The following is a 25,054-nucleotide window of genomic DNA, read 5'->3' on the forward strand; positions in this document are numbered from 1 at the left end:
TAAAGTCTAACTAGCATTTATTACAATTTAAACTTGAAAATAAAATCCCTAGAGGGGAATAAATTCACTTCAAGAATAGTATAAGAGGTCCCCTTGTTATTAGTGCATCTAATTCAACATCAAGCACCAGTGGTGAGATCATCTTCCACATCCATACATCACATCAACAAGGATGATGTCTTACATGGAAATATTTTAAACAAAAGTGCTAACAATGATAATGCCTCTACCATGCATTGTCAATGATGTTGATGATCAGAGGTATGAGATTACCCATTGACTCTATGATAGTTTTGGCTTTGCAATTATGAATATAATCATAACATTTTAACTTTCATTAATAATTCAGTGTTATTTAGTATTAAACACTTACCTTTTAAACTTCATTTTACCATTTGACATTCCATATTTCCCTAATCAACAAGTTATTCTCATTTAGCATGCTATCTTATGTTATGGTTCCTTATTGTTTTGTTACCATTACTTCGTACTATTTTCTCTTGAAAAAGCTCTTGGAATGTTTCTCAAGCCCTCATGTCTAAGATCACCTCCTCTATATACATGACCATTATTCTCTATGCCAAAAAAACTGACATTTTGTTGCAGCAACTACTTACATTTGCAACATTTATATAAGAGGATTGAAAACAGATTTTAAGGGCATTTGAGGTTTTGAATAAAGGGCTAATGAACATAAGTGACCTTTTAGTAAAGAATGGTTGGTGCTTAGAACAATAGAATTGAATATGTAACGACTTTAGGTGCAGTCAAAGGCTTCTTCAAAACAGATGGAAACTAAGAACTTTTGGCATATGCATCCTCTAAAAAACCTATTCATCCCCCTAAAAAAAAAAATGAACCACCATTCTCATATAATTAGTTATTAGCAAAAAAAACTATGACCTTCTTGTTTCAGCATCTAATTCCATTTGCAACATTTTTATATGATTGAAAACAAATTTTTAAGGGTATTTGAGGTTTTGAAAAAGAGGCCAAAGAAAATCATTGACCTTTCGGTAAAGGAGAAGGTTAGGTACCTAAAATAATAAAATTGGATATGTAAAACTTTAGGTATAGTTGAAATCTTCTTTAAAAGAGTCGGAAATGAACTAAGACGTTGTCACCACCACCAGTGAGAGGCTTTGGTAGAATAATTGGAAACATGGAACCTTCAGCAAATTCATCCCGTGATGCACTAGGGCACTAAGCTACCATTACCATTGCCATGTAAATATCTTAACTGTGAAGTACACTGCCCAAAAACATTATATTTATAATCAAGAAACAAATTAAAACATCCTTTACATGCTGATCTCGTGGAGAATGCAATCATGATTGCCACTTCTAATTTTTTTAGATTTTGGAAAAAAAAAACACATTTTTGTAATTATAAAATGTATACTCCCAATTTTCTTATGGAATTTAGTCAGCACGATTTCTTCCATATCATATCAAATTTGAATTCAGATTGCAATCATGATTGCCATTTGGAAATTTTGAAAAAAAATAACATGTTTTTGTAATTATAAGATGTATACTCCCAATTTTCTTCTGGATTTTAGCCAGCTAGATTTCTGCCATATCATATTGAATTTGAATTCAAACTATGGTACAAACCAACAAGTATGTTAAACTGACCACCATTCGAACTTGGTAACTATGATACAAACCAACAAATATGTGCCAACGACCAATCTTAATGCAATCAAGACATCCACCTACCGACACCCACATCCATCCAAGTTAATATAGAGCTATAAAAACAGCACAAGTGGACAAGTACTCAAAATACACACTTACACAAATAAACAAACAGACAAATATAGAAATATGCATACATAAGTCCCTGCAGAATTGTTTTCCGCAATGAATTCTGGTTTATGGCAACATTACCTACTAACCCTAAGAATATTTTCAGCTCTGATAAGTGGCATACGTGTATCAATCTTGCATGAGTCTAACCCTGTTTTAATCTTTTGTTGGGATTGCATGGCATCATTACTGCTTGTGAAATATGATTTCAGAAAAGAGTAATGCAAAGTTGGAGGACTCTTGTCCCATCATCATTGACGAGGTCTGATTGAATCCTTTGCTGCTTGCCAGCTAAAAAGAAGAGTTGAGAGTAGTAATTGCTGACAATGAAAAAAACCTACTGTATGACTACCTTCACGTTTTCGAAGAAGCGTGGTTAATGAACAGTTTTGCCATATCCTCAAAGTAAGACATTGTTATTAGATTGACAAGACACGCAGAAGGAAAATAAATTTGCAGAGAGCAGTGATAATATTTTTACAAGTCATAAATTATGACTGCCTCTGAAATCTATCATGATGTTTTTTAACCCCATTGAAGGCCACCACCCAGCCTTGATGGTTATTATGACTGCAATTTTCTTCTAAAGATCACATCTCCAAATATTTGAAAGCTGATTCTCCAAGTTTATCCCATAATTGGGGGCTAAGTGAACATAGAAATAGAATCCTTCTTCATATGCCACACAGTAATCTTCTTAGAGATACTTTATAACCGCAAGTTCAACTTGGTAGTCATTTAGAGTTCAGACCTTTTCTGATCTTATTACATTAGAAAAAGTTGGCTATTGTAATTGTTGAGAAACTAACAAAAAGACAACTTTAAAATATAATTTTCTTACAACAGAAACCAATGACAGTTTTATGACTTTCCAATAGGTGTGCACTCTCAGCAATGGTCTTTGAAAATATGCTTAATACATAGAACGATTTATATTTGTAAAGTGATCATGAATGCAGCCATACTCGATCACAAAGCCTCTGTTGCCCAGCACCATAGAATTCGTCTACTCTGTCTCCATCTCGAAAAAATCGGAATGTTGGAGTGTATCGAATGTCTTTTGTTGCTTCTGGACACTCATCAACATCAGCATAAATAAATGCTGACTTTGGATATTCGTTACTAAGATTACAGAAGGTAGAAAGAACATCTCTACAAACATGGCACCTGCACAACATAAAATTGGTACCAATCTGAGCATGGATCCATAACAGATGCAATATAACAAAAGCTCAAGTTAAGCAGTCATCTCCAGTTAACATTTGTGCCACTTCAAATTAAATATAAAAGGAATAATAGCCACTCATTAAGCCAATTTAAATTTATTGTGATGGACATGAAAATAATTTGTTCACGACATTTATAAAAAATTCAAGATGAAGCACCCAGAGGAAATGGAAATACCAAGTGATAAAGTTAAGCATCCGGCAATCATAGCAAAGTTTCTAAAGAAACAGTCAAGATGAGTTACAAATCTCATGCTGATGGATACATGCCTATTCAATAGATTTAGGTGCCCCTACATTAAGTCATAAATCCTAAAACATAGCTCATTTTCATTCACAGCTTAAAGAGACAGTCCAGCAAAGAAGAAGATGAGGGCTTTTGGTGCAGTTTTTGTTGCAGAAAAGTTATGGGCAACAGGAAAGAGAGAGGTGAAGTGTTGAACTGCATTTAGTGTTCAAATTTTCAATGGCAAGGGTATTTTCTAAGCATTTTCAGCATTCACTCGTACAGCTTAGTATCTACATTCTAAATCATTGCAAATTTACATTAATATCAGCTCAGAATTTATTTCATAAATCAATAATTTATTGTGCCATTGACTTTCCAACATGCATATATTTTGGACACCATGAACAGTGCATTTTTTAAATTGAAAATGGCTGCAAAATTCAGACCTTTATATGTAGGCACCACCATTCACAATCCATTTACTTTAAGTCTGCCAAGATAAAGCTGCTTAAACCAGCTGTTACAAGAATTGCACCTTACCACACACTGCTTCCACGGCTATTGAAGGTGAAGGGGACTTTAACTTGCAGAGTTATCAGTGATATAGTAAAGGTAATCAATCATAAATGCATTGATTGAGATGAAGCGAGTGATTTTGTATGATTATACTTCGGTGAATGTTAAATTTGTTGTGGATTTTATATAGCCAATTTGATATGCTCCATTATGTGGATACAGGGAGCCCATGTTTACATGTGATTTATGAGAACATGGACTGTATGTGAGGATTAAATCCATCACAAATAGGAGGAAAGTCCCAGCATATACCACAGCTGGTATAAACATTTATACATGGGAGTTGGAATAAATTGAACACCCCACTACATACGGCAGCTCATGCAATTAACTGAACACCCCAATACATACGGCAGCTCATGCAATTAACTGAACACCCCATTACATACGGCAGCTCATGCAATTAATATGAAAAGGTATGATGCTGCAAGGAGGCCTCCCTCCCAAGATAAAGAGGTGGTGATAGGATTTATGAATGCTGTTAAAAAAGTTATGTTTCTACAAAGGAGGCATCCGAAATACATTCTTAACATGTCCAATTTTCATGTGGGTAACTTGTGTTTTCCTCACAAGCTTGCTTTGAAAGATAGGCATGGCTGGGTGACCCCTGTTGAAATTGTAACTAGTGTCGGTCATCATAATGTAATGTAAATCTATCATTAATGTATTTATTATATTCATTATTATATTTTTATTTTAGTCAAAGCATGTTCTTCATGCTCATAGAGTCAAAAAGAAATTATTTTGAGTCAACGAAAATGTATTTGAGTCGTCCCATTTGGACATTTGTAAGAAAAAGAAAAATGGATTTTTGTTTGAGTCAAAGTCCACCAAAATGGTCAAAGTCAGCCATCCTTGGAACAAGTTGGCATAGGCCTCCAAGAGCCACCTATTCAACCTCCTGGACAGCCATATATAAGAAAGAACTAGAAGTTCGATCCTATTGGAGCTCATCCATTCGACCAACAAGAATACATCTGAAACCAGCGAAGAAGAGGAGTCAAAGCAAGTCAAAAAGAGAGAGAAGGACGAAGTCAAAAGCAAGAAGAATATTCCAAGTTTGACCAAATTTTTGACCTAGTGACAGATTGCACGTGTGGACTGTAATTTCTGTGGAGAAGGCCGAATCTTCTGAGGTTGCCACAGGGCCAAATTTCGGCCTCCCACTGCAGGTCTGAAATTTCAGAGTGTTGACCAGATTTGGACAGTTTGACCATCGTTGACTTTGACAAGAGTTGACCAGATTTGGAGGTGACTTGGAGGAGGATTGGACTTGACATTTTGGGCAGTTTTGGGTCTTAGTCTTGGTCTTGGATATCTCATTTTGATCTGATTCTATAAGAGAAAGATTGTTGAGTTTTCTCCCTTGTGAGGTTTTTCCCTGGCTTGGAGCCTGATTTTTGTGTCTCGTCTCTTTATTTTCCTGGAATATTGAACATTTTGTATAACTGATTTGATGAAGAAGACATAACAAATAATGAAGAAGAAATCTAAACATTCACAACTAATTATCAAGTAGAGAAATCAAACCTAATTCCACTACACTTGGTTACTCAACAACCCCTAGAAGTATAATTGCTTGATGAAGAAGACATAACAAATAATGAAGAAGAAATCTAAGCATTCACAAGTAATTATCAAGTAGAGAAATCAGCCTAATTCCACTACACTTGGTTACTCAACAAGCCCTAGGAGAATTTTTTATCCTCTTCATCTCTTCCAGCCAACAACTAGCAACCCTTGAGAGACACCTTGTAGCCGATGTGTCATGCCATTCATATCTCTGCCACCTGCACTAGTCATATGTCCCCTCGCCCATTTGTCACGATCACATGTTGGAAGGTGGGCTTCTGATCAAAAAGTACTTTATTCATTTTGCATTCGGGTGCTTATGCTTGTTTGTATTTTGGCCATTTGGCATGGATCGTGGGGTGAGTTGGAAGAAGGAAGGGTTTTGACCGTGCTTTTGCTCCCTCACCTTAAATGGGGAGTAAATATTCAATCCTAGTCTAGTGGGACCTCCCCTAATGGCCCATGGCTTTAGGAAGGGAACTACTTGGGAAACCTTGGCTGAGATAATGTGGTCCTGCTTTCCCATTCCATATTTATCACTTCCCTCCGTACATTACAAGCCCCATACCAATCTCCCATGTCTAGGTCCACATGACCATGGGTCCACTGGGACATCATAGCACACCCCCTCCCCTTGTCCACATATCTGGGCCAGGCCTAGAAACTTTTCTTCAGGATGTTGTTGCAACTAAAAGAAAAGTACAAAGCATATCAGGGCCACAAGAAAGAAGCAAAAGAAAGAAAATCATAAAATGAAAAAGATGGTCAAGACATTAATATTAGCACGTGGGAAAAAGCCAAGTATGAGTTCTACTTCTTATTGTTATGGCCATCACTTAGTTCCTTGGGCCAATGTTGTCCTATTACATTATTAAAAAGGAACTTTTGCATGTCCTTACCCTTGGTGGGCAATGAATTGCCCGACCTTTAAGGGGGTAAACACTACCACACATCATCAAAGCATCCTCTCATTTCCTAGAGCTTCAAGCAATAATACAAAGAAAAATCAAGAAAAGAAAAAAGGCAATAAGACGGTTGGAAAAACACAAGCCGAGGTAACTCAAGCATCCACGATTGCTCCCTCCTCACATTTGTATGCCCAAAATGTGGATTTCCTCATTATAGCTCCCCCTTTGACCATGGCATTTGGCCATGAGACCCCTTTATCCCCCTTTCGTTCCATCATTATTCACATGACACCTATTGACTAAAGGGTGTACCACGGATTTGTCTTTCCATTAAATGTTGGGAACACCTAATAGGATCGTTTATTAGTCACTCCTACCTAGGGCGGTAACACTATTACATGATCAAAGCCCCAAATTCAGAAGGGAAGCCCCGTATGAAGTGTCAATTTTCCCTTGACTACAAGCTTGGTCCACTTAGAAGCACTAATGATTATTGTACCTAATCGTGAAGATGTGGCACTGGACATTATGTTAGATTGGCAGGTGGTTTTCATCATGGGATGGGCAACTTAACTGGGGCCCAAAGTCCACTAATGGAGAATTATGCCACCCTACAAGTGAAGCATTGAGAGCCAAGGGACTCCTATTACTTGTGGAGCATCATTCCATTCTATGGGCAACTATAGCACCCTTGGCAATCTGCACTTCACCCCACATTATTCATGAGATGATGCAATTGGACTAGGGTGCCCCAGTTGGCTTAGCAGTGATCACATGGTTTGGCAGTTGATTCAAGGCCTAGATGAGGTTTGTCTCACCCCTTGAGACATGGAAGGGCTAGCACCATCCTCAGAGCCCTCAACATTGGAGTAGAATTAGGCTATTCTATCACCAGGAGACCCATGAGACCCATTTGTGCCCCAAACACAAAATTGGGTCCTCGTGATGATTTGCATGGAGATTTTGGGGCCAACCCCTAGATCATGATTTTTGGAGCCCTCTTCACTCACCTTAGCACTGGAGGAGCCCAAAGCATGCCCTATAAGGGCCTATGTATGCATGATGTCAACATTTCAACCCTCTTATGGGTGATCTATTTGATTTTACACTGGCTATGAGGTTGACTTGTGGCCTAACTTAGTGTTTGCAGATCATTTTATGAATTGAGGAGCTTTCAAGCTAAAATAGGCCTTAGTTAGTCACATATATATTTGAGATCACTGACTTGTGATCAATCATCATAAAACTTGTGAATTTTGGACCTCTTAGGAATTTTGCACGTGCTTCTTGTGGGCGGATTGGAGATTCTTGGAATGCCTTTTGATATATGGAAAGCTAAATTTGGATTGTCTTTGGGTCTATTCTTTGGCAAATGGATGGATATATTGGATGTTATCTTGTAAGTTCTCTTTGTTGAATATTATTATTTTGAATGTCTAATGTATGGAACTATTGCTTCTAGATATGCTAGATTGTGCCCTAATTTGTTGAAAATAAATTTTGAAGGCTTTCTAGATGAATGTTGCATATGTTACTCATGCATAACATGTAATGAATGTTCCTATTGGTGAATCTTTTTAAAGCTCTCCCAAGAAACTCCAACTATCATTAAGGGGTACTTGCTGGAATTTGATAACCTAAGGCATCGATTTTCCGCCTCTTTGGAAACAAATTTGGCTTTTCATGAGCATCCTTGACTCCATATACCCAGAGGACAAGGCATTGGTCCAATCACTTGGTGTTCACCCTTAAATATTCTCCACAATGTTCTCTTCTCAAATTCGGTCTTTTTAAGGCTAGGAAGGAGAATCTAGGGCTTGGAGCGAAATTTTAGGGAGGCTTTTTGGTGGTTTGAGAGCCTAAACATCAAGAGGTAGGTCTTGACTACTTGACCTATCATTTTGGTGGGAATCCACTCAAATTTCATCCATAAAATCTCTTGCCCTAGGTGTTGCCCTAAGAGGGAAACCCTAGTTTCTTCTCCCTCAACTTGAGGACTTTCTTGAAGGTTTCATGAGCCTTGTAATTGTTGGAATCCATCACAAGAAACCTTTTCTCTATGGTCTTGACCTTTGGAACTCCTATTATCGTCAATTACATCAAACCCTAGCTCTTGCACCTCTCCTTTTTAGGGCTTTTCTTTGAGAGTGTTTTACTTCTTCGATGTCGTGTACCATTGTTGTGCCTCTCTCTTTAAAGAGCCCTAGTGACATCATCTTATACCTTATTCACAGCGTATATATCTTAGAATTGATCTCTTCTTCTCTTACCAGAATTCCTCCCATTGGTGAAAATCCGTAAAAAGAAGGGGGTTTTGGCTGAGGTGACATTGGGCCTATACCCAATTGTTAGCACTTTGTCTAGCTTTGTCTTGTAGGGTTTCCCTCTCTAAGGCCCAAGGCCTGCTAGATTTTGCAGTAACAGGAACAAAGATCCAATTGATTGGCAGTAGCTTCATGGTGATGATGCTCCAAAGTTGCAGGAATTTTCCATATAGTTACTCTCATTAGAAGAATTGGGGCACTCATTAGTTCATCCAATCCCTCATCTTGTGAGAGGAACTGGGGCACTCGTATTTTTTCCATTCAATGAAGAAAAATTGGTTGGGTTTGAAGGCAGCAAAGAACTTTTTTACATTCATAGCACACTTAATCATTCCTAGAAAGACCCAAGGTGCAAGGTAGGTCCTTCCCAAAAATGGGACCAATACACAATGGTGTATCCCTGGTCAAGGAACTGCAACCAGAGGTCCTTGTCAAGATAACTTCAATTATAGTCGCACAAGAGGAGACTATGCAGGAGAGCAATGACTCCTTGGACAGCTTGTTCATTCATGACCTTAATGACGATGAGGATGAAGATACAACAAAAGACTTCCATTCAGGATTCAACTATGTTAATTTTGTTGCTTCATTTTGGAAATTCCACTACGCAATCGGTTTGAGACTTAAGAGCTATCAATGAGCATTGAGAATGATAATTTTTTCCGAATCATTATTAAATGTTGAATGTCAAATTGTCAATTGATGAATGCTTGAATGATTTCATTAACATCTCAAAATGAATATGAAGCATTGACTACATAAATTTCAATTATATTTTTTCATATCTATGAAATTTTATGTGTACCCCTCGTTGCCGAAAAATCTAGCAAGCCTTGGAAAGGGAAACCCTACAAGGTAAAAACTAGACATTGGGACAACAATGGGGTAGTGGCCCACTGTCACCACAACCAGAACCCCCTACTCTTTACGAGCTTCCACCGATGGGAGGAGTTCCAATAGAGAGAGATCACTTATAATAGATATTCTAAGGTTAATGTGTGAAATGATCTTACAAGGAATTCTTCAAGAAAGACACAATTTAAGCCCAAGGCTTCACAAGGAAACAATTTTCTTTCTATAGAGGCCTAGAACTAAGGGCACAAGACCTAGGGTTTGATAGATTCGACAAGTGTTGGAGTAACTCAAGGTCAGGGATAGGAGAAAAGGTTTCTTATAAAGTATATCAGTTATTCCAAGGCTCATGAAACCTTCAAGAAAACCCTTATGTTGAAGGAAGGAGAATTAGGGTTTCCCTCTTAGGCAAACAACTAGGGCAAAGAAATTTATGGATGAAATTGAAGTGGATGCCCACCAAAATGATAAATTTAGTGGAAAATACTATCCTCTTGATGTTTAGGCTCTCCAATCACCAAAATTCCTCTTGCCTAGGGATTCACAACAAGCCCTAGTTTCCTAACTTAGCCTTGAAAGGGTTTAATTTGAGAGAGAAAATATGGAGAGAATTTGCAAATGATCACCAACAAGTTGCATTAGCACCTTGTCCCTTGGGTATATGGAGTCTAGGATGATATAGCTTAGCTAACCTTGTTTCAAAGGAGGCCGAAAATTGATGCCCTAGCAACAAAATTTCAAGCATTTACCCACTCAATGGAAAAAATGGAGTTTGATAGGAGAGCTTCAAGGAGTTCACCACTAGGATAATTCTTAAAATGTCATGTATGAATAATGCATGCAACATTCATCTAGCTAGCATTGAATAAATCTTCAACAAAATTAGGGCACAATTTAGCATGAAGTAGAATCAATTACTCCATACATTAGACATAGAAAATAGATCTTCAACAATTAAGAGTACTTACAAGACAATGTGCAAGAAATCCATCCATTATACCAAAGAATATCCAAAAATCAGCTCCAAATATCAAAATGCCTAAAGATCCAATACATCCACAAGAGAACAAGTGTGAGTTCCATTAAGGAGGCCGAAATTCCAAGATGAGATTATGATGAGAGATCAAATGAAAGATATCTAAATATATATGTGTCCTCCTAACTCTATTTTATCCTACAAGCCCCTCAAATCATAAAATAATGGGCAAGCTAAAAGAAAGGTCACAAGCCGACCTTGTGGCTTTGCAAAAACACATAATGATCTCCACAAATGTGAGCCAAACTGAGCAAAAGGTTGATGTTATGCTAGTAGATTTCCCTTTAGGGCATGCGTTGGGCTCCTTAGGTGCCAAGACGAGGGTAGAGGGCCTCCAAAACCAAGGTCTAGGGGTTGGCCCCTGGATCTCCGTCAAATCATCCTGTGGACCCCAAATGTGGGTTTGGAGCACAAAACTAGATCTCATGGGTCTCCAAGTGGTGTAATCTTTGTCTTTGCTCTAACGTTGAGGGCACTAAAGATGGTACTAGCCCTCCCATGTCTCAATGCATGAGACAAACCTCATTTGGGCCCTGGATCAACTGCGAAACCATGTGATCATTGCTAAGTTGGTTGGGGGCATGCTGGTCCAGGTGCATCAGCCCATGAATAATATTGGGCAAAGTGCAGAAGCTGTTGGGTGTTGAAGGTGCCCATGGATACAAGTGATGCTCTACAACTATCCATGTTGATTTTTGGTAGCTTGGGAGGTATTCCAAGCCTTGAGGATCGAGGGTTTGGAGGTTGGAGGGCCACAAAAACACTTGTGGGCATGAAACCCAAGCCTGTGGGATTTGCACCCAAGGATCCTGAGGGTAACCAAGAGCATTGAAAATCACTCAAATCTGAGGTCTAGAACTTGAGATATGAATTTTTTAGTGAAGTTGTGGGTTAATGTGGCACCAAATGGAGGTCAGCTTGACATTTTTGGAGTGTCACAAGTTATATCTTAACACCACATGAAATTGTATACATAGGAGTGACATTGGAGGTCATTCCTTCATATCCTAAGGTGCATCTACATCAAAGGAGGAGCTCTGAAATTACAGCAAAGCTAGGGTAGCAAGGATGCAAGGGCAAGGGTACAAGTTTTGGAAGGTAATCTCTGAAATTTAGTGCGGGTTACCTTGTGAAGGATATCGCAGGCGTGAGGAAGCTTAGGAGATCTATTTGGTGTGCCTTGTCATTCTGGATGCGTTCTTGCTGCAGATTGGAGCCGCTGTCAGAGAGGTGAGTTTGGGGTCTGTTTTTGTGTCGTTTTGGTTCATGTTTGGTGTTCTGTTTGGGTTGCAAGGGTAGCTAAAGCTACAACAGCATGTGGACGGTTGTTTGGAGGTAGGAGAAGGCTAGAAAGGCTCCTCCAACTCAGTCGCAGTCATCACTAGGACGCCACAGCTCAAACAGTGCCTTCTTCCTTGGTTTTGAGGTCAGTTTGTTCTGTTGTTAGGGACAGCCACCTGTAGAGTGCCTTGTGTGAACATTACAAGGGCCAAAACAGTGGTTGAGGAGCATAGAAAAAACAGCAAGAAAGAGAAGCCCAATGGGAGAAGGATACACCAAGTTTTGAGCAAGGGTTGAGGGTTGTTAAGGGTGCCCTAATGTTGATTTGGGGTAGCATCGGATGTGCTCTAGCCACGAAATTTGGTGGAGAGGTTGGGGCACATGAGATCTCCAATACCCAGAAAGGATTTGGACAGATTCTAAATAGATCAAGAGATATTAAAATAATTTATATTTTTAATGGAGTCCCTAAGTCTAAACTTAGGGAAAATAAAATATTAATGTGTATTAATATGAATCTATATTAGAATGGTCCAAAAGACATGGATCAAGCCAGATCTAATCTTAGTCGTTGATTAGGGACTTAATCTCGGCAGTTGAGATCTCAACAAGAAAAGTATAAGAGGAGGCTTAAGGGGCACTTGGGGAACACACTGAGGGAGACCTTCAATTTCTGGAGTGGGTTTGCTGAGAAATTGAACCAGTGGTCTAGAGAGCAGTCAAGAGGCAGCAAGTACAGAACGGGGAGACAGGAGATCAGCGCAGAGGCAAAAGAGGCAGACGCATAGCCAGAGGAAGCCACGCAGAGGCAGCAGAGGCTGTGCATAGGCAGAAGGGCCTGCATCATCCACGCAGAGGTTGCAGGAGTGACGCAGAAGGCCAGAGAGGTTGCACAGAGCCTCAGTAGGCTGACGTAGAGGGTTTCAGGCTGACGCAAAGGTCAGTAGGGCCTGCGCTGGATTCAGAAGAACTACTGGAAATTTATCTATCTATGGGTAAGCCAGTTTAGCACCCTGTTGTACTAGAAAATTGCTGAATAATAAAATCCTCCCTTGCTACACCGGTTTTCCCACATTGGGTTTTTCAGGGGACATTAGTCCAAAATAACTGTGTCAATGTGTGCCTATGTTTGTTTTTGTATTACAGTGTGATATCTGCAGCAGTGTTTATTTTAATGTTTGTTGAAGTAATTTCATGAATAACTTATGATGAAATAAGTAGGAAAAGTAAATCGGTCGTTGCAGTGATAGAATTTTCACATGGTATCAGAGGAAGTAATCAAAGACAAAAAGAAAAAATCAGTTATGGGTCGAGACCACGATGCAGAGGCATCCACCTCAGGGGACTCTCGCAGATTTTCAGAAGATTGCACAAGAGAAAGAGATTTTGATTTCTCTATGTTGGCTTCCAAGTTAGAACAAGAAGTGGCATGCATGACTAGTGCTGCATCATCAGAAGTGTGGTATATAGACAGTGGAACCTCATGGCATATGACGGGAATCAGGGAGTGTTTCTCAGAATATCGAGAAGAGAAGATGAACTTTCAGATCACCATGGGGAACAAGGCAAAGTGTACTCCAGTAGGAAAGGGTACCATAGTTTTTCAGACAGAATTGGGAGAGCAGTTTCGTGCCACAAATGTACTGCATGTACTAGGATTGGGGATAAACTTACTTTCTGGGTCACAACTACAAGGCAAGGGCTATGACGTCTACTTCATTAAGGAATAGGTATACGTCAAACACCCGAGCTGGAAAAAGAAAGTTCAGATCGGGATCAAAAGTAATCGGTTGTATAGACTACAATTAGAATCTCCAATGGCACTAATAGGCAGTCATGGGGACAAAAACTTGAACGAACTATGGCACAGAAGGATGGGTCACTTACACCATGGAGCTCTGAGAATTCTCAGGAGCACAGTAACAGGAGTTCTGGATCCGAGTACCGAACGAGATGATGTATGCAAGGGATGCGCTCTAGGAAAGTATGCCAAGGTGGCATTTTTTAGGAGCAACCACAGGGCCAAGAGTGTACTAGGATTGATACACTCAGATATTTGTGGACCTATGTCCATCAAAGCTCTCAGCGGTGCCGAGTATTTCCTTACCTTCATTGATGACCACTCGAGGAAAACTTGGATCTATTTTCTAAAAACCAAGGATGAGGTTTTTTGTCGATTCAAAGAGTTCAAGGCTCTAGTGGAGAATCTGACAGGTAAGAAAATAAAAGTCTTGCGCTCAGATAATGGTGGAGAGTATGTCGATAAAGACTTCACTGATTATTGCGCTAATGAGGGCATCAGAAAAGAGTGGACAGCTCCCTACAATCCGGAGCAGAATTGGGTGGCAGAAAGGAAAAATAGGACTATTGTAGAAGCAGCTAGGGCCATGCTGTATGATCAGGATATGCCAAAATTCCTGTGGGCAGAAGCATGCAGCACAACTGTCTACGTTCAAAACAGGACTCCTCATGGGGCATTGGGCAAGATTACTCCAAAGAAAGTCTTCACTGGGAAGACACCTAAAGTCAGTGATTTCAGGATATTTGGGAGATTGGCATATTGTCGCATACCTGAAGAAAAGGGGAAGACGCTAGATCAAACTACAGAAAAGGGGTATCTGACAGGATATAGCGAGAATGCTAAGACATACAGGATCTATCTTCCAGGAAGCAAGAAGGTAGTAGTACGACGAGATGTAAATTTCATGGACGATAGAGCTTTCAAAAGATCTTGCGAAATGGCCTTCCGAGGAGCAGTCGAAAGAGGATTTGTTGGTCATGCCTCTTCAACCAACGGAAGTGAAGAATTCTTCCTCAGATCAGGAAGATTCTCAGGAAGAGGAAGAGAGCGAACAAAAGCAACTGTTGGCAAAGGAAGAACCAGCAAGGAACTTCGTCAAATTCTGCGTGATGCAGAGAACTTCATCGGAGAGCCAAGGAACAATAAAAGGGAGCAAAAACAGCCAGACAGGTATCAGGCGTTAGTAGCTGAGGATGGAGAGCCTGCTAGCTTCAGGGAGGCAGCTCAGCGTCAGGTTTGGCTAGATGTGATGGTGGAGGAGTATAACTCCATAATGGTAAACGATGTCTGGGAGGTGGTGTCAAGGCCTCAAGACAGATCTGTGGTAGGTTCAAGATGGGTCTACAAGATCAAATATGTTGCGTACTGCAGTGTTGAAAAATACAAGGCTAAGTTTGTGGCTAATGGGTATGCTCAAAAGGAATGGATTGACTATGAGGAAACCTTCGCCCTGGTAGCTAGGTATACATCTATTAGGATAGTGATATCTCTTGCAACCCAGATGGGATGGGAGATCCATCAAATGAATGTCAAGACGACATTTCTAAACGGGGTAATAGAAGAAGAAGTACACATTGAACAACCAGAGGGCTTTGAAACTCATGAGAAGAAGTCTCATGTATGCAGACTGAAGAAAGCCTTGTATGGGCTGAAGCAGGCACCAAGAGCATGGTATGGTCGAATAGATGGCTACTTGCAGAAGATGGGGTTTGTCAAGAGTGACGTGAATCTGAATCTCTACTATCTGGTCGTAGAGAGCGAGCCACTTATCTTAGTATTATATGTGGATGATCTCTTCCTGACAGGATCATCCAGACTCATTGAAGACTGCAAAAAGAATCTAGCCACAGAGTTCGATATGAAGGATCTGGGACGAATGCACTATTTCCTAGGGTTGGAAGTTTGGCAGCAGAAAGGAGAAATCTTCCTTGGGTAAGGAACATATGCTACAGAAATCCTGAAAAGGTTTGGGATGGGAGACTGTAGACCTATGGCTATGCCAATGATCACCAACTGGAAGAATATTGATGCATCAGAAGACAAGGATGTCGATCCCACCCTATACCGACAGCTCATAGGGTCCTTGATGTATCTAGTCAATACCAGGCCAGATATTTGCCACACTGTCAACACCCTCAGTCAGTTCATGGTGGAACCAAAGAGGGCCCACTGCGCAGCAGTCAAGCATGTTCTCAGGTATTTACAGGGAACAGTTGATTACGGGCTCTTGTACAACAAGGGGAAAGATATCAGGTTGAGTGGATTTACTGATGCAGATTGGGCAGGAAGTTCAGTGGATCGGAAAATACCCCTGGGTATTGTTTCAACATTGGATCAGGAATGACCTCCTGGTGCAGTAGGAAACAGAAGTTCGTGGCTCTGAGCTCGTTTGAGGCAGAATATATGGCAGCAAGCACAACTTCATGTGAGGCCATATGGCTTAGAAAACTGTTGGTAAACCTATTCAGAAGAAATATGGAGGCGACCAGGATCATGTGTGATAATCAGAGTTGCATCAAACTCTCTAAGAATCCAGTATTCCATGATAGGTCGAAGCATATTGATATCCGGTGTCACTTTGTCAGAGATTGTGTCCAACGAGGAGTTGTACAGTTGAGCTACACTCCTACAGGGGAACAAGTGGCAGATATCCTCACCAAGGCCCTTGGAAAGTCAAAATTTGACTACTTCAGGGAAAAGATGGGGATGGTAAAGAACCCCTTTCAAAAGTAGTGTGTTAGCAGCACGAATGAAGAGGGAGTTGCAGTGCAGATGTAGTGTTGGGAGAAAGGACCAACAGTAGCACAGATGCAGAGGGAGTTGTAGTGCGGATGCAGTGTTGGGAGAAAGGACCAGCAGCAACACATATGCCGAGGGAGCTGTCATACAGATGCAGCAATGGCAGTGGCAGAGTCATGGGCAGCAGTACAGGAGGCAGCAGTGTAGAGGATGTTGGGCAGGAAGGCCTAGCATCAGCACAGGTACCGATGCCAGATGATCAAAGTAATACTCAATGAGGAGTATTGCTAGAGCACAGTCCTCGCTAAGAGGGAGTGTTGATTTGGGGTAGCATCAGATGTGCTCTAGCCACAAAATTTGGTGGAGAGGTTGGGGCAGATGAGATCTCCAATACCCAGAAAGGATTTGGGCAGATTCTAAACATATCGGGAGATATTAAAATAATTAATATTTTTAATGGAGTCCCTAAGTCTAAACTTAAGGAAAATAAAATATTAATGTGTATTAATATGAATCTGTATTAGAATGGTCCAAAAGACATGGATCAAGCCAGATCTAATCTTAGCCGTTGATTAGGGACTTAATCTCGGCTGTTGAGATGTCAACAGGAAAAGTATAAGAGAAGGCTTAAGGGGCACTTGGAGAACACACTGAGAGAGACCAGTCAAATCAATTTCTGGAGTGGGGTTTGCTGAGAAATTGAACCAGTGGTCTGGAGAGCAGTCAAGAGGCAGCGAATACGAAACAGAGAGACGGGAGATTAGCGCAGAAGCAGAAGAGGCAGACGCAGAGCCAGAGGAAGCCACGCAGAGGCAGCAGAGACTACGCAGAGACAGAAGGGCCTGCGTCATCCATGCAAAGGCTGCAGGAGTGACGCAAAAGGCCAGAGAGGCTGCGCAAAGCCTCAGTAGGCTGACGCAGAGGGTTTCAGGCTGACGCAGAAGGTTGATACTGGCACAGAGGGTTTCAAGCTGACGCAGAAGGTTGAGACTGGCACAGAGGGTTTCAAGCTGACGCAGAGGTCAGTAGGGCCCACGCTGGATCAAGAAGAACTGCTGAAAATTTGTTTATCTGTGGGTAAGCCAATTTGGCACCTTGTACTAGAAAATTGTTGAATAATAAAATCCTCCCTTGCTGCACCGTTTTCCCACATTGGGTTTTTCCAGGGACATTAGTCCAAAATAACTGCCAATGTGTATGTTTGTTTCTGCATTACAGTGTGATATTTGCAGCAGTGTTTATTTTAATGTTTGTTGAAGTAATTTCATGAATAACTTATGATGAAATAAGTAGGAAAAGTAAATCAGTTGTTGCAATGATAGAATTTTCACACCTAACCAGAATTGCAAGTGCACAGATCCCAAAGCAAGGTGGCAGCAGCAGGGAGTTGCAGATGTCATCTTGGTTGATGGTTGGATGCTAGGTGGATGTGTGTCCTAGGAGAGGACTGATTGGAGAAGTCTGTTAGTAGCCAAATGGAGGGGTTTCCTAGGTGCTGGATGCCCTGACTAGGAGCAGATGCTATTGCAAACTTGGTCACTAGTAGCCTGTTGGAGGGCAACATGAGAGTGGACCAAGTGTGGACGTGGATTGGGCATTTATGGTCTGTTGGAGGACAACGTGAGAGTGCCCAAGTTGCAGCCCGGTGTGTAACACTTTGATGGACAAAAGTAGTTGCTAGAGTGGCAGTTGTTGATCTCAAGGGTTGACGAACCAGAGGAGCAGTGGAGCAGCCCTAGACTTGTGTGTGGAGGACTTCTACAATAGATGATGGGCAGTCCTCCTAGCTCGTGTTCATTGTGGGAGATGAACATCTTGCAGTGATAGGTGGAAGCCCTCTGTGCCCTATGTTGGTCCTCATTGGAGCAGCACAGGAGACCATGGTGGGCTGAAGTCCCTGAGTAGCTGAGGAGCAACAGTGGGCAGATTGAGAGTTGTTCACAAACGAAGTCGTCAACAACTCAATAGGAGTCTCGATGTGTTGATGCATTGATGGACAAACAATCAACTAGTGAGCAGATTGATAGCCGAGGTTCAATGGCCAGATGGACTTGGAGCATTGATAGAGGCAGGAGTTGCAGATCGGGAGCCGAAGGACCGGGCAGGTACATGGTACGACCGAGGGGAGCTGAGAGATTCTACTACATCAGCCAGATGGTCAGGGAATCTTGTTGAGGGTAGATTGGTTGTTGATGTACTTACACCAAGCCCCAGTTTGTATCTTGTACTAGTGGATGTAATGAGGGCCATTATCCCTGGTACGGGAGCCCTAGACTGTTGTATTATATGCTGATTAATATAACAAACTTGGGTTGAAAATTGTATAAAGTTGTCGATGTTTTGTGCACTAGTAGATTTGTTGTCATTTATATTCCGCTATGCAAAGTAGTGTCATTGTGATTCTTGGTTTGGTAGTGTTAGCTCTGCTATTTTCTGCGGTGTTTGATGGATTGCAAAGAGGTATGGCAATGTTGGATATGCTTGCATGGGCCCCGCATTCGTCGGTTTCTTCCTACTCCTCCATTCTCCTTCTATCTTCCTAAACCCCCGCCATCTCTGTTTTAGTCCAAGAACCCGCATAAACCCATGTTTCTTTAGCTCGGGCGCTTAACACATGAACCCGCGCCAATATAACCCTCTGTCGCTTTTGCAATCGCAGTCGTTGATTGCCCCGATCTAACGGTCTCCGTTAGATCTCCCGCTCTCTAACCCGTCATCGTTTCCCCGTCGTTGATCGCATCCACCGCGCGATCTAACGGTAGTCGCTTTCCCCGCCGCCGTGACTTGCACACGTGATAACCCGCGGGGGAAGCGGTTTTCCTCCACCACGTGTCACGCCATGACTGTGTTCGTTGCCCGTTATACGGATACCGCCTCCTCCGATAGGCGATGCGATAAAACCTCTTATCACCACCGTACCCGTCCCCCGCACGTTATCGCCCGCGCACCTTTCTCGCCCAATCGCCGTCGGATCTGCCCGACTGCGATCCAACGGCCCGCATTCACCCGTCCGCGCTACCTCCCGATACCCCTCATCAAACGATCTCCGTTGTTGATTTGTGTGACCCGACGGCTGAGATTTGTTCCTCTGTTCATTCTGCCTCCGCCATTTTGTCCACGCTCATAGCCTGTTCGGTGCCCCCGAAAGATGAAGGCGGTCGGCTGCCAGTCCCGGTACTATCTATATTAACTCTCCAACCACTGCAATCAAGGAACAACATGGTCAAAAAAGAGAAGGATGGCCTCGACCAGATCAAAGCATTAATCAGTTATGGCGCTCCTCTCAGACAACATTCCACCTGCTCCGAAAAGGACTGCAGAACATCAGAGAAAGGTTGATTTGTTCATTAAGACAATCAGATTGTAGCAGAGGCCCATTCCAAAGAATTAATGTGGTTGGTGGTCCATTATGACCCCTCTTCGTGTAACACAGCAGAGCAATTTTGTAAACAAATTCCATATATACCAAGAAACAAAAGGTAATAGGGGGATGAATGTTGTTTTGATGTAAGGTTCAACTTCTGGAGACTGTAACTACTGTGATACCTGCAGAGTCTAGTCTTCATTTTCAGCTAATACAAGCTTCTTTTGCTGTTAATTGCTCACCTTCCACTTCTTCTTTGTTCTAGGCTGTGCCCGTTATGCATTTTTCATGTGCTCTTGATGTTTAGCATTAGAGGGGTTGTCATCCCACCTCTGTGTTAGAATCTAGTATGTATTATTGAATGTGTATGCAGGTTTCTGTTGTTTTAATGCCAGAGAGTTGTCATCCTGTCTGTGCATTAGGAAATAGATTTACAAACCTTTCAACTGGTTGCAGCCGGCCATCACAGGGTCCTGTGCATCTGCTGGTGTGATCAGTATTCTCCATTTCCACTTAATCCTCAAACTGTGAGTAATTGGTGGTCTAAAGCCTTGTAGTCTGGGGGTGTTCACCCATGTCTGGGGTTAAGCATAGTAGAAGTGGTTATCTGGCTTGAATATGCATCATTGCTTCCATTCATCCACCATTTACCAACATTTGTGTTGAGTTTGTAATGTTCCCAAGCATCTCTGATATACAACCTAGGAGAGTTTCTTGGGGTGATAACATTAATTGGCGCCATTGCCAGGGAGAGAAGATTGAAGCTCAGCTTCCCTTGGAGAACGACACAGTTCCAGATTTTGATGATAGACAAGGTCTGGACACATAATCTGGTTGTAATCATCTATCTGGCAACTCCACTGGAGGAAGACCATCTTTTGGGGACTCCACATTAAAGTTTTGGCTCAGTTCGTGAGACATACTCGAAGAAATCCTCAGAAATCACCAGCTGAACCAATGCCTGACCCTAAGAAGATCATTAAGCAGAAGAAAATTTCATAGAAAGGAGCATCAGGACCAAGTAAGCCTTAAAAGTCCCATATATCTCTGTTAGTGAAAATCACCTTCAGAGATTCATTTAGCTCCTGTTCATTCATTTCCCTTTCGGACCTCAGTTCAAAGAAGCATCCATGTTGTCCATCATAGTCCTCTGTCTCTGTCATCCTTTTCATTGATCCATATCACTCAGTCTACCAGTATCCCGCCACTTACCTCAGTCATGGCAAGCCAGCAAGCTCTCACAAAGATAGAAAGAATAGTTGCCGCTAGGTATGGACCCCTGATCTTGCCTGCCCCTTTGAATGCCATGCCTGCAGGAGATTATCAAGAATATATGCCTAAGTTTACTGGTACAGAAGGAGTAACCGCTGAGAGCACCTTGAATCTTTTTATAGCTATGTTGATAACCTGGATATCAATGAAGAGGATATGTGGATGAGAGTTTTTGTCCAAAGCCTAGATGGGGAGGCTAGAAAATGGTTCAGAAATTTACCCCCTAGGTCTATAGCAGATATTGAGACCCTAGATGATGTGTTTTTAAAGCATTGGGGGGATAAGAAGGATTTTCTCTTTTATCATACTGAATTTGGGAACTTGCAGAGAGAAGATGGTGAGCTGCTATCTAATTTCAACAAGAGATTTAACCATATATATAGTAGAATACCATGTGAAGTAAGACCCACCCCTGCTTCTGCCATGCTCACTTATGCTAATGCCTTTGATTCTCAATTCTGCTTACTATTAAGAGAAAGATGTACTTCTTTGGCTGATATGCAAGATGTAGCCTTTGAAATAGAAGCAAACATCATTGCTGCAGAAAGACTCGAAGGTGATGCTGAAAGGAGAAGACAGGGAGGAGAGTCCTCATCATCCTCAGAGCCTGAGATCGATGAATTAGCTAGGATGATTGAGTTTTTGGCCTCTGAAGTTTCCAAATTAAAGGCTGAGCAGTATTCTGAGGAAGCAGGAGCTCCTTGTTCCTTTACTCTTTCAAAGCCAAATCCATATAGAGGAACACAGGAGCAGTTGCAGATTTTGCAGAGAAACAGAGATGCAAACGAAGATCAAAGGGTGAAGACCCTTTGTCAGAATTTAGTCATGGAAGAAGAGCTGTTTGAAGAAGAGGAGGAGGTCCATGGTTTGGAAGATAAGGGAAGTGCCCCTTTCCTAACCAGAGCTGCTTTTGAAGAAGCATTATCCAAAGGCACTTCTCGTGAGTTTGTTGTACCTGCAGAACAACAAGCTTATCAGCAGAAGCAGCCAGCAGCAGGTCCCACCATCCTCCAAGAATCTGTGCCCGAAGCCAGCTCATCTTCACATGGTTGTGCAGATCTGCAAATTTGCCAGCCTGCTTTTGTCCCCTGCCCAGTGATCAAAAAGGGAGAAGAAAGCTCCCTATCATCTTTTGCTTCTCTGTCTCTTCAAATGAGAAGCCCTCAAAGTTGCCCCTTGAACTCTGAGGCAGGCCATAATTCAAAGCCCAAGGCTGATACTGATCATCTCGGTCTTGATATTCTAATGCCTGCTCAGATGGCCTCCACACAGATTGAAAAGGCGGCTTCTTAGGTGACAGAGGAAGAGGATGCACAGTCTTGGAACTCCTCCTTGGATGTGGACTGTTCTAAGAAAAATAAAGGAGCAAATCATGTCTCTGTGTCCCCTGCACAAGAATACATTTGTCCACCATTTATACTAATTGTGCAGGCCACAGAGGACACAGAGAAGTACACAGCAGTCATGATTATTCAACAGGTGTACAAAGGCTCCCATGAAGAACATCCAAGGAGGGAAATACACAGAAGGGAGATGAAATTTGATCCATATCTACATAGCAAGGTCAAATGTCCTAAACTCTTTGAGGTAGAGGATCAAATAAATCCTGTTTTGCAGCTCTATGATGAAGGGGCCGAGAGCAGGAGAAACAATTTTGATGACGCATTAGTTGGCCGATTTTTGAATAATTATGTTGTTTAAGGTCCTCTGGCCTTAATGATTGTAAGCAGTTTCTTTTTCAGTTTTAGTGTAGACTTGGTTTAACTCCATGCCCAATGGATACTAGGCATAGTTTTTTAAACTCGTTTTGCATGAAGGCATTGGTCTGCAGTTCTTGAGACCCAACAAGGAGGATCTCATCCCCAGAAGGAGCCAGTGTTAGCTCTGCTATTTTCTGCGGTGTTTGATGTATTGTAAACAAGTATGGCAATGTTGGATATGCTTGAATGGGCCCCGCATTCGTCGGTTTCTTCCTACTCCATTCTCCTTCTATCTTCCTAAACCCCCGCCACCTCTGTTTTAGTCCAAGAACCCGCATAAACCCATGTTTCTTTAGCTCGGGCGCTTAACACATGAACCCGTGCCAATATAACCCTCTGTCGCTTTTGCAATCGTAGCCATTGATTGCCCCGATCTAACGGTCTCCGTTAGATCTCCCGCTCTCTAACCCGTCATCTTTTCCCCGCCGTTGATCGCATCCACCGCGCGATCTAACGGTAGTCGCTTTCCCCGCCGCCGTGACTTGCACACGCGATAACCCACGGGGGAAGCAGTTTTCCTCCGCCACGTGTCACGCCATGACTGTGTTCGCTGCCCGTTATACGGATACCGCCTCCTCCGATAGGTGGTGCGATAAAATCACTTACCACCACTGTACCCGTCTCCCGCACGTTATCGCCCGCGCACCTTTCGCGCCTAATCGCCGTCGGATCTGCCCGACTGTGATCCGACGGCCCGCATTCGCCCGTCCGCGCTACCTCCCGATACCCCTCATCAAACGATCTCCGTCGTTGATTTGTGTGATCCGATGGCTGAGATTTGTTCCTCCGTTCAGTCTACCTCCGCCATTCTGTCCACGCTCATAGCCTGTTCGGTGCCCCCGAAAGATGAAGGCGACCGATTGCCAGTCCCGGTACTATCTGTATTAACTCTCCAACCACTGCAATCAAGGAACAACATGGTCAAAAAAGAGAAGGACGGCCTCGACCAAATCAAAGAATTAATCAGTTATGGCGCTCCTCTCAGACAACATCCCACCTGCTCCGAAAAGGACTGCAAAACATCAGAGAAAGGTTGATTTGTTTATTAAGACAATCAGATTGTAGCAGAGGCCCATTCCAAAGAATTAGTGTGGTTGGTGGTCCATTATGACCCCTCCTCGTGTAACACAGCAGAGCAATTTTGTAAACAAATTCCATATATACCAAGAAACAGAAGGTAATAGGGGGTGAATGTTGTTTTGATGTAAGGTTCAACTTCTAGAGACTGTAACTACTGTGATACCTGCAGCGTCTGGTCTTCATTTTTAGCTAATACAAGCTTCTTTTGTTGTTAATTGCTCACTTTCCACTTCTTCTTTGTTCTAGGTTGTGCCTGTTATGCATTTTTCATGTGCTCTTGATGTTTAGTATTAGATGGGTTGTCATCCCACCTCTGTGTTAGAATCTAGTATGTATTATTGAATGTGTATGCAGGTTTTCTGTTGTTTTAATGCCAGAGAGTTGTCATCCTGTCTGTGCATTAAGAAATAGATTTACAGACCTTTCAACTGGTTGCAGCCGGCCATCACAGGGTCCTATGCATCTGCTGGTGTGATCAGTATTCTCCATTTCCACTTAATCCTCAAACTGTGAGTAATTGGTGGTCTAAAGCCTTGTAGTCTGGGGGTGTTCACCCAGGTCTGGGGTTAAGCATAGTAGAAGTGGTTATCTGGCTTGAATATGCATCATTCCTTCCATTCATCCACCATTTACCAACATTTGTGTTGAGTTTGTAATGTTCCTGAGTATCTCTGATATACAACCTAGGAGAGTTTCTTGGGGTGATAACAGGTAGTGTCATAGATTCTAAGATGCTATCTTACACTCAAGGTCGTCGAAAAGCAACAGTCTAAGGACCTATGGATCTCAATGTATCACCTGTGGGTGTCATTATGCTCCTCTGGTGGACTTGGGCCCTAGTTAAGTTGCCCAACCCATGATGAAACCACCTGCCAGTCACACACAATATTAGGTGCTGCAACTTACATCATCTAGTACATTTAATCATTTTTGCATCTAAATGAACCAAGCATGCAAGTAATGGGAAATATGACATTTCATACAAGGCTTTCCTTCCAAATTTGGGGTCGTGAACTTGCAAAAGTGTTACCTCCCTAGCTAGGATGGCTAAAAGACAACCCTATTAGGTGTTTCCATCCCCTAAGGACAAAGACATGGCCTTGGTCCACCCTTCAATCAATAGGTGTCAGTGAACAACGATGGAATGAAGGGGAGAAGAGTTCATTGCCAAGTGCCATGGTCAACAGGACTAGCAATAATGGGGAATTCCACATCATGAGTG

The 25,054-nt window shown here is 42.0% G+C and overlaps 1 protein-coding gene across 2 annotated transcripts in view; it reads right to left on the reverse strand.

The window, feature by feature from the left end:
• Positions 1-1,810: 1,810 nt before the first annotated feature.
• The window catches only part of LOC149195620 (thioredoxin-like 3-3), a 269,342-nt gene continuing 246,098 nt past the window's right edge, over positions 1,811-25,054 (reverse strand). For both annotated transcript variants that reach the window (XM_089405375.1, XM_089405374.1), the window contains exon 4: positions 1,811-2,979. In XM_089405375.1, coding sequence (XP_089261501.1) covers positions 2,760-2,979 — 220 coding nt within the window. In that variant the 3' untranslated portion in view covers positions 1,811-2,759. The remainder of the gene's footprint in view (positions 2,980-25,054) is intronic.

This window comes from Pinus tabuliformis, chromosome 2_2, assembly GCF_031772625.1.
Source record: "Pinus tabuliformis cultivar Carrire ecotype Pingquan chromosome 2_2, CPIR1, whole genome shotgun sequence".
In the NCBI taxonomy this organism is placed as follows: Eukaryota; Viridiplantae; Streptophyta; class Pinopsida; order Pinales; family Pinaceae; genus Pinus; species Pinus tabuliformis.